The sequence below is a fragment of the Pararge aegeria genome, chromosome 1 (genome assembly GCF_905163445.1).
Source record: "Pararge aegeria chromosome 1, ilParAegt1.1, whole genome shotgun sequence".
NCBI lineage: Eukaryota > Metazoa > Arthropoda > Insecta > Lepidoptera > Nymphalidae > Pararge > Pararge aegeria.
In genome coordinates this window covers 6,588,569-6,601,354 of record NC_053180.1, presented here as the reverse complement: position 1 = coordinate 6,601,354, position 12,786 = coordinate 6,588,569, and the positions used below count along the sequence as shown (strand labels likewise).

The following is a 12,786-nucleotide window of genomic DNA, read 5'->3' as shown; positions in this document are numbered from 1 at the left end:
AAAAAAAAATTTCGAAACGACAATTGCCAATTCATGCTGGTGCAATATCATCAAATCACCTGCTTCACGTCCGGTACCACAGTCGAGCACTCTTGACGAGACGCGTAAATTGGCGTGTCCATCGCCGTTGCAGAGGAGAACTGGGCTCTAAGCTGAGGCTGAGAGCCAGCGATGGAAGCACACTGCGACGAGACTTGCGGACGATACATCGCCTGTGCACCTTGCATGTTATGGGTGTACGCCTGTTGGACGTACATGGGCTGAACTACTCCCATCGGGGACGAAGCTTGCAGGGGGCTAGCTGAACGGAAGTGTCCCGGAATTTTGGATATCTGCTGCCCCGATTTTGAAGTGGGAGAGTACGGGACGCCCTGAACGACACCTACTGGAACTCCGTAGGAGGAAGGATGAGACGCGGCCATTCCGGATACGACTGGGCGATACGGCTGTGATTTCGAGATGCCCGCCTTTTGAGCGGCGATAGCGGCGCAGCTTTTGACGTTATCACCTCCGAAATCGTATATTTCTTCTACGAGGGGAGGTTCGGCCTGTTGACGCATTTTGTTCATGACGCTCATGGCCAACTGGGCGTTTATACCGCCTTGGACGGAGAACTGGCCTACGTCCTGATCCCTGCGGCTTCTCGGGGGTGGAGAGGCGGGGACAGAGTGTTGTCTCGTGAACGGCGGAATGGGCACCGGCGACCCCCTGTGGGATAGGCTGCCGCGATTCCGTTCAAGCGATCCCATTCTGATGGGACCGCGTTCGATTATGGGTACTCGAGGGTTTCTTTCAAGAGATCGAACTCGACTCGGATACGGCTCGGCGATCGTCTCCTTTTCGGGTGTTTTGGGGGTCTCGTCGAGACAGTCGCGGGAGGTGGAGAGGGGGACGTTGGGGCAGAGGTTGTCGCAGCTGTCGTGTGCCGCGACGTGGCCTGTGATGTCGGGGACGACGGGGTCAAGGCGCTGTAGCTGCGTGATGGGGATGGGACGGGTCTGGAGCGGCGGGTCGCTGACGGGAGGGTCGGGGGCTGCCTGGGGCGGCGCGGGTTGGTCGGGGTGGAGGGTGAAGTCGACGGCGAGCGTGTTGAATACCGAGGCGGGCGTGGTGTAGGCGTGCGGGTCGGCTCGCGCGGGGTTGTCACGTAGCAACTGGGCCAGCACCTGCGGGCTCTGCGCCACGATGTAGGTCTGCGGGCCGCCGCTCTCCACAGCTGGTGAACAACATCCGAACATCTATATCTCAAACTATCTTGTTAGTTGTGACTAGGAAAAAGTGACCATAGCCTAGAGAACTCTTTCGGGGTGATCCCCGACACGTACCTCTTACTTTTCAAAGTTATATGCGTTTTTAATTTAAGTAATTAAATATCACTTGCTTTGAAGACGAAAAATCGTAGGGAACCTGAGAGTTCTCCATAATTTTCTCAAAGGCGTGTGTGACAGAATCCGCACCGTTAAAAAATTTATCGAACTAAAAAATTCATCGCTACTGTAATTTTCCGCACTTGAATTGCAGAAGCAATATGAAATTAGCGTCAAATAGAAAATATATATAGCAGTGGAACGTTCTTATGATGTCCAGTTAGAACTGAAACTTTCATGCTTTTATTTACGTTAATTCAAAATCATGATCCGTTTGCTTAAGTATTCAGGTAATCGTTTATCATCACGGTTCCTTAGAAAACGTTCAATCAATTGACCAGTTAAACAAAAAACTATATTTTGAACGGAAATTCACCGGAATTAGGAAATTGGAGTATTATCAATATTAAAGTTAATTTACTATACTCCGCGAAAAGCAGGAGAATCTGTATGGTGTAATTTATAATTTCTCCAAACCATTAAATAATTAATCCACACAAAACAGATCTTCGGCGATGTACCCTCTACGCACGTTTCACCCCGAAACCGGAGCATCCTCAGGAGATGTTAAATAATTGTTAAGTGAAAGATTTGCCAAATGTGTCACAGTTTAAGCCGCTTAGAGGCCAGAAAGGGTGATTTTTTTCTATTTACTCACAATCCAATGGTTTTATCTTGTGTTAAAAAAGCAAATTTACAGGTTAGCATGTGGTACGTACCAGCAGTCAGGTTAGTTGAGGGTCGCGAAGGTTTGGGGGGCGGTTCATCCCCCCAGGATGCAGCCGCCACGCGTCTGTTCTCGCGTCGCATTGTATCCCACGCCGTGTTGCGCTCCTCTTGCAGGATTTCGCTGGAAGAAAAAAAATTGAAATTCTAATAGGAATACATAAATATGTATGGTGGCCTTGAACAAGGGTGGAAGAATCAACTTTATTTCGGTATATGTCAAGATTAAATGAGTGCCACTTTTGCTCCTTATTTTATAACAAAGTGGTATTCTAAGAGTAATATTTAAGAAGGGATTTGTTCTGAATTTTTACTGTTTGGTAAAATTATGATTGCTGTGGAAGTTAATAATCCAAAATTATCAGACGACAAAGTTAATTTAGTAGTGCTATCCTTATCTGCATGGCAGAGTAAGAAAGAATGAAGATTAATGATTCTCGATTAGTTTGGCTATAAAGATAGGGCGACAGTATGTTTGTTAAGTTATGAAGTAGCAATAATCAATTATTAGTTAAGGGAACATGTAATTAACTTTTCGGAAGGACAATACCCGATAATCAGTTGGGGATGAGACGAGAAGAGCCCCAGGGCTCGAAGTCATCAGGGCGGTATAAAAATTTTCTAGAAATGGCAATAAGGGTTTATTATTAATATTATACATTAAAATAAATATGTGTCTACTTACAAAAGTGTTTCCTTCAGCTGATGCGCGGTCGGCCTCTGCGACGGTTCGTACGCCCAACATCGCGACATGACCGAGTAGAGTCGCGGCGGACAGCGGGGAGGCAGGGCTAGTCTCTCGCCGTTTTCCAGTTTGCCGATAACGTCGTTGTTCTTCACTCCACTGAACGGTTTCACGCCGAGCATCAAGATCTCCCACATGCAGACACCTGAAAAATATAAATTTAAAAACCTCCTGGAAGTAATAGAAGACCTGGGATTTAATAGCAGTTCCACCTACGGGTTCTGATTTTGAATATAAAACATCCAGGGAAATGTAAAAAAAAGTTAGTATGGAATTTAATGACAAACGTACTGAAGTATGATAAAGTTAATAGCATGACAATAATGATGATTGACGTTGAATGGTGTAGTGGGCAGTGATCTGCTTTCTGAATATGTTTTTCCGTGTCTGGGTGTTTATATATATTTATTATAAGTAATTATAAGTATTTATGTATATTATTCCTAAATATTCATCAGTTATCTTAGTACCCATAAATACTTTACTTTAGGGCTAGATGGCGATATGTGTATTGTGAGAAAAAAAACTTCAATGCTCTAGGGGATAGCACTTGGCACGTTCACCTACGGAACACCGGATCCGGGGTTCGAACAGAAACAAAATAAGAAAGACTTTATTTAAAACCTGGTATTTGATGTTCTAGCTATAGACAGTATATAATAATATGTTAAGGGACTTATGACACGTATCTATAAATAAATAAATATACTACGACAATACACACATCGCCTTCAAGCCCAAAAGTAAGCGTAGCTTGTGTTATGGGTACTAAGATAGCCGATAAATATTTTTATAAATATACACATAAATACTTATAATATACAAATAAACACCCAGACATTTAAAAACATCCATGTTCACCACACAAACATTTCAGTTGAGGGGATCGAACTCACGGCCTCGAGCTCAGAAAGCAGGCCCACTGCGCCAATCGGCTGTCACATTATCTCGTCCATAGCAGAGCAACTTATTAATATCCACTTCATTTATCTGCGTTGACAACATCAATCAAATCGTCACAGTATTTTTTAAGGATAATCAAATCAAACAGACGCCCAACGCATAATATAGTAGCAAGAAATGCTTGCCTTTGCATGCAGGAAAAAATTTGAATGTTCATTTAATTGGATAAATAAATTTACCAAACATCCAGCAGTCTGACGCAGTAGTAAATCTTCGGAAATTGATAGACTCGGGCGCCATCCATTTTATCGGCAGCTTTCCTCTTGACGCTTTATAATATGACTTGTCCTCCACCATCTTTGATAGACCAAAGTCTGCCAACTGTAGATAAAAATAGTATAATATTATTATTAGTTTTAATTAATTCGAATCTAGTGGCGTGCACTTAATACATGCACAAAAGTACTGTCTACCCTAAAATTTATATATAGTCCGTATAAGAGGAGGATTTTTGCCATTTTATGCTACTACTGGTGAAGCTATATACTGGTGAAGCTTTGAAAGGGGTCTCTATGCATCTATTCGAAGGATAGGAGGGGAGACCGGTTAGATGAGACCAATCAGAATATTCAAAAACGACGGGATCAGTGTATCACGTAGTCGTAATCCGCGTGGTTGGTCTGTGCTCGACCGTCTCTCCTATGTGAGAAGAGAACTGTACCCAATAGTGGGACGGTAAGTTAACAGGCTGTGTATGAAGACGATGCACTGGATTTCTTACCAGAAAATTGCATAAAATGGTCAAAATCCTCCAAAACAAAAATCAATTTTAGGGTAGGCAGTGCTTTTGTGCATTTATGAAGTGCACACCACTGGGACGATGATGACTAAAACACATTCCATAGATTTTTATTAAAGAACTCACCTTGACGCAAGTTGGGGTTGATACGAGAACATTCCTCGCGGCGATGTCTCGATGAACGAATTTCTTGCTTTCCAAGTAACTTAAAGCCGTCGATAGCTGGTAGATGTACAGCACTAAAGTGCACGTCTCTAACCTGAAAAATTGCATCGAATGAATAAAGAGTTCTGCACCCCTTATGTTAGGTTTCTCAGGACCACAGCGTCGTTTTCGAGTAGCGAAACACTTAACTTCAGAGTACGAGTTAAAAAAAATTAAATATAAAAGAATTAGTGACTTTATAACAAATAATTTTAAGTCCATTTTACTTTGGGGTGTAGAATCTGGATTCATGTTTGTTAATTTCGAATCGAACCAATCAAGGGCTAACCTATTTTTATTTATTTTTTATTTTTATATCATTCGGAAAAGAAAAAAAATAAGAACCAAGACTTCAAGAATGTAGTAAGATACAAAAGACGGCCTTATCGCTACGTAGCGATCTCTGCCAGGCAACCTTAGGATTATAATAGAAAGAAAAACGAAAAGGTGGGGTACACTGTTTAAAACATACATACGAATAGCTACATACTAATAAATAAACCAGACTACAAAAATACAACAAAACTATCGATAAATATAAAAGATAAATAGTCTAATATATACTTTAACATACCATGTATGGTATGTATTAGATAGTACTTAAATATGAGTTCGAGTAGATAAATAATAAAAATAGGTAAAAAAACTTTTTAAGTTAAACGGTTTTATGTTAAACATACATTGCAATGTTTAAGATAAGTGTACTAAAAACCAAAAAATAATAAAATAGATACAGTCGTGGGAATTATAAACATATGCATAGACTAGACTAAAATAAAACCGTGGGGCACGTCAATTGTCTACAAATTATCGACTTAATGTGCGATAGAAGAATCGTTTAATTCGTCGTTAAAATAGGCAGTTGGCCCGCAGACGGTGAGGAAATTACTTACTATTTTCTTGCTAATGGAAATTCCAATAGTTATACACTACATGTAAATAAAAGAGATGTTTTAACTAGTTTATCGTTGGACATTCACACTGCTGGCTGGCGAGGAATCGTTTCACTGCTCGTAGTTTGTCTTTAATCGACAAAACATATGATAAAAGTACTACTCGCTCACCACTATGAAACCCTAAAACTCGCTTATAATCGAGCTTGCTAGCTTGTTTCCACATTCTAGCCCTACTTATCACACGTCCATCGTTGTCGGTTGAACAACTGCCTAATTATAGTGTAACATTACAAAACAAACATTTTAATCAACGATTGTAGATAATTGACGTGCCCCACGGTTTTATTTTAGTCTAGTCTATGCATATGTTTATAATTCCCACGACTGTATCTATTTTATTATTTTTTGGTTTTTAGTACACTTATCTTAAACATTGCAATGTATGTTTAACATAAAACCATTTAACTTAAAAAGTTTTTTTACCTATTTTTATTTTCTAGTTTTTAGTTTTTATTTCGCATTCTGTTTAATTCATTTAGTGCTTCATTATTGCAAGGTTTCTTGCCCGTTAGTTTATTGCAGTCCAACTCCTCTATACGTAGTCCCTGCAAAGATCTTACTCTACTAAGAGCCACGTAGGCTTGACCTTCTTCAAACAGTTTCGCACCTAAGTATACGACTGCGTGATCCACAGTGCTGCCCTGCATTTTATGTATTGTAAAAGCCCATGATAGTATTAAAGGCAACATTCTTCTTTCAGCCGTCCGTAATTGTACTTAGCTGGAAACTGTATGGGGTGATAAGATGTACTCCGTCTCTTGCGAAATCAATATTCTACTTGTTGAGACCTTTCATTTGATACCCATGTTGATGGGATTGATAAAACCTAAGTTATCCGCCATTTTGTAGAGGCCGCCATCTTGGATTTTAATTTTATATAGTACATTGTATTATACTGGTTGAGCACTTTCATTTGATACCCATATTGATGGGATCGATAAAACCTACGTTATCCGCCATTTTGTAGCGGCCGCCATCTTGTATTTCAATTTTTTATAGTATATTGTATTCTGCTTGTTGAGCCCTTTCATTTGATACCCATATTGATGGGATTGATAAAACTATGGAGGGTAGAGGTAAGGAGAGTCATCTTATATGGGAGAAAAGTTGAAAAAGTGTCCAGTGTATGCGCTAAATAACAGTTCAAAAATCCTCCACAATGGCGCTGGTGGATGCACAGGGTATGGTATGAATGTAGCAATCGTAGATGAATTGAAGTATGCCGAGTTAAAAAATTTAATGTTATTATCGACTAAAGTAGTTAATTATTGAGAATTTCAACAACTTACGTTGTACAAAATATTGTGGTAAATATAACCTTACTTCCTTGTATCTCCATACTTCCTTGTTTATTTTTCAAGCCTACTCTAACAATATTTATATTTGGCGCTTCTTTTAAGAGTTACCCTGATGCAAATGTGGCGTCATCCTAATTTAATACATTTTGACGACACTTTTTCATATACACAGATGACTCTCCTTACCTCTACCCTCCATAGATAAAACCTACGTTATCCGCCATTTTGTAGCGGCCGCCATCTTGGATTTCAATTTTTTATAGTATATTGTATTCTGCTTGTTGAGCCCTTTCATTTGATACCCATATTGATGGGATTAATAAAACATAAATTATCCGCCATTTTGTAGCGGCGGCCATCTTGAATTTATAATGATAATGAAAAAACATAATTGTATTGTCACCAAAATCCAAAGTGTATACAAAATTTCAGATTAATCGGTTGACAGGAAGAGGGTGAAATTTGAATTAATAAATTTGACCCAAGAATAATAAATAAAACAAACGGGGTGAGCTAAATAAAACAGTTTAAAAAAGTGTGTGCGTGTAACCTTTACGCGCAATTGTAGTAAAAAAATGTATTATTATTTTTTGATGAAAGAGTAAACTGTTCCTCGTACTCCAACATTTCATTTAATATTCACTATTTAATTTTATATTCCATTTGAAATTCATTAATATCACTTTCAATTTTATAAATATTTTCATTTATTAAATAGAATAAATGAGAGCAGAAAATTGAAGGTTAGATCAGCACATGTCAATATAACCTTGTCATTGGATATTATAGAATGTCGCAATTTTCAGAAAAAATATTAATATTTAATACAAAAGTAATAAACAAGTGTATTTAGAGATTTACAAAAAACTTGGAAAAAAAACTATTATACTATAACAAACAAAAATATTGGAAATACATAATCAATTAGAATATGATATTTGCCACTAGCTGTCGTAAAAGTCAAGAAGTGTGGAGTATATGACATATACTTACGACAAATCCAAATTATTATTTTTAAATAGCGGAAACTACACAGACGTCTGACGTAAGCGTTACTTCCGTCAGAAAAAAAATGAGTTACTCCCTAGTCGCGCCTAAAGAAGTTTTACTTCAATAACTTGTAGTGGAATAAAATAAATCTCTGTATAATGTAAGTGGCAAAAGTTACCTGTGGGAGTTCTGCTGCAAATACGCCCTCATCTCTCCGAGGGTCGCCAGTTCCATGACTATCCAAATAGGGGGGCTGCTACATACGCCGACAAGGCCGATTATATGCGGGTGAGAAAATTGTTGCATGATATCTGAAATAAGAAAAACCTACTTTTTATTCAGTAATTATTTATGGGCTCGTAGTACTTCAGAAGGTTACATTGACATATAAAAATTTAGTCCTTATCTGTCAGAATGTTATGTGGTATCTTGATAATCTATGTATAGTTGTAAATAGTAATCGTAAACTTGCCTTTCCATGCATGCAGGTTTGTGATTTCAATTTTTAAAATGAAATATAATAATAATAATAATTTTAATAATTACAACTTACTTTCTGTTTTTACTAAAAAAAATAACAAACATATTTTATTTTACCTAATTACTATTTTAACTATAGGTTATCCTGAATGTACGCGAGTCAAAGCTTATACATTTAAGCCTATTTACAACCAAGGTTTTACAAATTAATCTTTACACACGTAAAATTATTACTTATAGAATTGGCTGTAAGTTTGGGTTAATATTTGACTGCTAACTAGATATCTGTGTCTAAGATATCATAAGAAATCTACCACCAACTTTCTTTCTTACGTTGAACAATAAACGGGAAAAAAAAGTAAAGAATTGCTATATGGATAACTCACAAGCCTCTTCCAGAAACTTCTCCGCTGTATCGAGGTCTGCATCCAGCTTGCACGTCTTCACCGCTACGGGCAGTACGCATTCGCTTCCCGCACCGTTTTTGCTCTGCTGTCTTTGAAGGGCCAGTTGACGTCGCAAAGAAGGGTGGTTTGCTGACGTCACTTTACACGTACCTGGTTGGGAAAAATTATTATTATGTAAAATTATGACGTGTGGTCACGGCAAATCAGAAATTATGAGTACAGTTGTTAGCACCTATGAGTTTCGTATGAGGCGACTATGGGAATATAACAGAGAACGGTCAACATCGTCCTATCGTTTATTACTACAACTGCGTGGTAAATATGCGCATACCCTCCCCTTGGGAGAGTTCTTAAGTCCCGCATCGGATGGTTATAGGTTATTGATTGAATAATAATTTAATGTCCCAAACTGATTTAAAACAATTCAAGAACAGTTAGTATTATTAGAAAGGCAATGCGAACTAAAGTAAGTCATTATTTGATCTATTTCAACCAAGATTAAAACAAAGATTAAAACATTCGATATGTTCTGTAAAGAGTCGATTATATTTTTTTTTAATTATGTATTTTCTAAGCAACTGACAGAACAATTCAAATTAAAAATTTCTTTATTCATGTAGGCCTATCACAGGCACTTATGAAGATTTCATACATATATGTTTACATAATTGTAAGAGGATGGTGATAACTTCGTCATCATCGCCAACTTAAACCTAAAGCTACGAGTGTTCCAAACGCGCCCTGGTCTAAGAAGAGCCCACAACAAACTTAGCCGGGTAATTTTTTTTTATCACCATCTCACAGTAAATTTATATTAAGCTATGAAGTTAGAGCAATTCACACACAAGCTTTTTTTACGTTTAAGTAATCCTTAAAATTATAATAGGAATGTAATAGCAATTTATTTTATACTAGTGGACCCCAGCGCCATCTGTCGGGCTGATTTGTGAATCTCAACCATCCAGGGTGCCCAAACGCATACCAAATTAAATCAGTCCAGCCATTTAGGACGAGTTCAGTGACATACAAACGCACACGAGAAATATATTATATATCTTTCAAGTTGAATGCAGCTGTAGAAACACATTTTCATGTCTATTACAGTAGCACATGACCTATACGCTAGAAAATTATTCCAAACTTATCTTATGTCATATAATAGTAATATGCAACGAAAGAAAAAGTCCAACAAACCTTTATGTACGTCTCCGAATTGCCCTTCTCCAATGATACCGGTGAGTTCAATTTGATTACGGACCAATTCGTAGTCGCGAACTGTAACAGAAGTAGGCGCAGCGGTAAGTTATGTGGTTTTAAATTGAAAGTCCCGGGTTTGATTCCCGACAGGGACAGTTTGGGAATTAATATTTTCTTGCTTGCCGCTTTAGCGTTCCGGTATAATGCCGCTTGGAAACTCATAAGCGGCATGGCTAGCCCGCTGCCATAGAATCAAAGATTTCATCATCACTTACCACCAGGTGAGATTGCAGCCTAAAGCTAACGTAGGGAATAAAAAAAAAACTACGGTCAAAACCGTCAGAAGTCAAACCGTCGATTAGCTTAGCTTAGGTCGATGTCATCCTTTCCCCCCGATATTGTTGAGGGCCCTGGCGAATTTACGATCCCTTTTTTTATTCCACTCAAAGTTATATTATATTTATTGTATATAAGTATTCTATTATATTTTTTTATATTATATGTGTACGTATATAAATAGGAATTTATTTGATTATCTCTAAAATATAATTTTTATTAATACATAACTATAACCTAAAATAAACTATTTAAAAACTAAATAAAATCTAAAACGTCCTCGAAACCACCGCAGCGAGGCACAGTTCCTAAGTATATAAATAGTAAATATATTTCATTTAATTTATTATAATTTATTTATTTTTGTAATTTATGTTTATTATTTAAGCATCATTTTGTGTAACCCCTTCTTCTTATCTTCATGTACTCAATTTGATCTGGTAGGTTGCCTGGCAGAGATCGCTTTTTAAGCGATAAGGCCGCCTATTGTACCTTTACTTCTTTATTTTAATTTTTTTAATGCTTTTATTTGATGTAAAATAAAGTGTATTTGATTTGATTTGAAGTTATCGATTCACTGCAATCTTATCTGGCTTACTCTCATCGCTCAGTGACGCAGTTACGACACTTTTGCTGGTTACCAGTATAAGATCCTTCTGAAATCAGTACCTGCCGGGGTGGAGTAATCCGCGTCGTCGTCAACTATCTCCGCGTAATCCTCGGACAGGAGCGTGTTTGTGTTCGCTTCCCATGAACTCGTTTTGCCCTCTGAGGAACTACTGCTCATTTCCGCTGCAATCGAAGCAAACAACACTTAGTATTAAGGTGAACGCAATATCGGTCTAAAATGTTTATGGTGGTGTGCCCTTCTTTCACGCAGCAACGGCCAGTTAGTTTGTGTGACTGTGTGTGCAGCCGTCGTTACTCAGTAGTTAGGACTTCGGTTTCACTATCAATGGGCCGAGTTAGAATCCTGGGATTCTAATGCATGCACCTCAATTTTTTTAAGTTATGTGCGTTTTAAGTAATTAAAATATCACTTGCTTCAACGGTGAAGGAAAACATCGTGAGGAAACCTGCGTGCCTGAGAGTTCTCCATAACGTTCTCAAAGGCGTGTGGAGTCTACCATTCCGCACTGGGCCAGCGTGGTAGAGTATGGCATCGACCCTTGTCTTTGTGGGAGGAGACCCGTGCCCTGTAGTGGGCCGGTTAAAGGTTGATAAGACTGAGTGAGTGAGTTTAAAAGTGTACAACTTCATAATGAAGGGACAACTTACTTTTACACTGACAGTTCAGTGTCTTCCAAATGGTTGCTTGAAAATATATACATTTTATGAGTACTGGATACAGTAAATAAATAAATAAATAAATATACTACAACAGTACACACATCGCCATATCTAGTCCCAAAGTAAGCGTAGCTTGTGTTGTGGGTACTAAGATAACTGATGAATAATTTTTATGAATAATACACATAAATACTTATAATATATAGATAAACACCCATCACTGATAACCATTCATGTTCATCACACAAATATTGTCCAGTTGTGGGAATCGAACCCACGGCCTATGAAAGCAGGGTCGCTGCCCACTGCACCAATCGGCCGTCTAAAATAATACAAACGTCTAAAATAACAGTAATTAGAATAATATTTAAGTAAATAAACACGATAACTTACTCGTTCTATTCCATAGCGAGGTTTGCGAGTCTGTCACTAATCTACAATAGCCGTCTACTAGATCTGCTAAACTTTCTGCAGCCTGAAACAAAAAAAAAACAATGTATAAATAAGTTTAAAAAAATAAATAGGAACATAATTTAAATTTCATAATTAGAAATCCTTTACCAGCCCAGTTCCGGACACGGGTCTCATTTCCGAATTAGTCCAACACGCTGATATATATAATTGCTTACGACGCACAGCTCCCAAAAGTAAAAGGTGCTTGTTTGCTGATCAACGGGAGGTTTATGAAAATTAAGCTTAATTTGCTATACTCCGCGAAAAGCAGAAGAATCTGTACGGTATAATTTATAATTTCTTCAATACTTACACTCCACACCAAACAGATCTTCGGCAACCGGATTATTCATTGTAAAGTCAACATCTCCTTAGGATGCTCCGGTTTCGGAGCGAAACGTGCGTAGAGGGAACATTGCCGAACATCTGTTTGGTGTGGAGTATAAGGATTGAAGAAATGATAAATGACACCATACAGATTCTCCTGCTTTTCGCGGTGTATAGCAAATTAAGCTTAATTTCATAATATATGGATTTCCGTAAAGTAACGCCTGCTTCTATCCAATGATAAACGGGATGCCGAAGTCTTAACACTAGGATATCAGCGCTTTTAGTGAAACAGTTAAACATAATAA

The 12,786-nt window shown here is 38.0% G+C and overlaps 1 protein-coding gene across 6 annotated transcripts in view; it reads right to left on the bottom strand.

Moving 5' to 3' along the window:
- Positions 1 to 12,786, bottom strand: part of LOC120623211 (focal adhesion kinase 1) — a 195,264-nt gene that overhangs the window by 10,305 nt on the left and 172,173 nt on the right. For 4 of the 6 annotated variants that reach the window (XM_039909254.1, XM_039900867.1, XM_039893096.1 and 1 more), the window contains 10 exons: positions 12,092 to 12,173; positions 11,078 to 11,200; positions 10,070 to 10,150; positions 8,855 to 9,025; positions 8,167 to 8,299; positions 4,667 to 4,799; positions 3,981 to 4,122; positions 2,779 to 2,983; positions 2,087 to 2,217; positions 60 to 1,216 (listed from right to left, as the gene is read on the bottom strand). In XM_039909254.1, the coding sequence (XP_039765188.1) occupies positions 60 to 1,216; positions 2,087 to 2,217; positions 2,779 to 2,983; positions 3,981 to 4,122; positions 4,667 to 4,799; positions 8,167 to 8,299; positions 8,855 to 9,025; positions 10,070 to 10,150; positions 11,078 to 11,200; positions 12,092 to 12,173 (2,358 nt within the window). The remainder of the gene's footprint in view (positions 1 to 59; positions 1,217 to 2,086; positions 2,218 to 2,778; positions 2,984 to 3,980; positions 4,123 to 4,666; positions 4,800 to 8,166; positions 8,300 to 8,854; positions 9,026 to 10,069; positions 10,151 to 11,077; positions 11,201 to 12,091; positions 12,174 to 12,786) is intronic. The other 2 variants (XM_039889095.1, XM_039889914.1) reach the window with 1 other exon arrangement.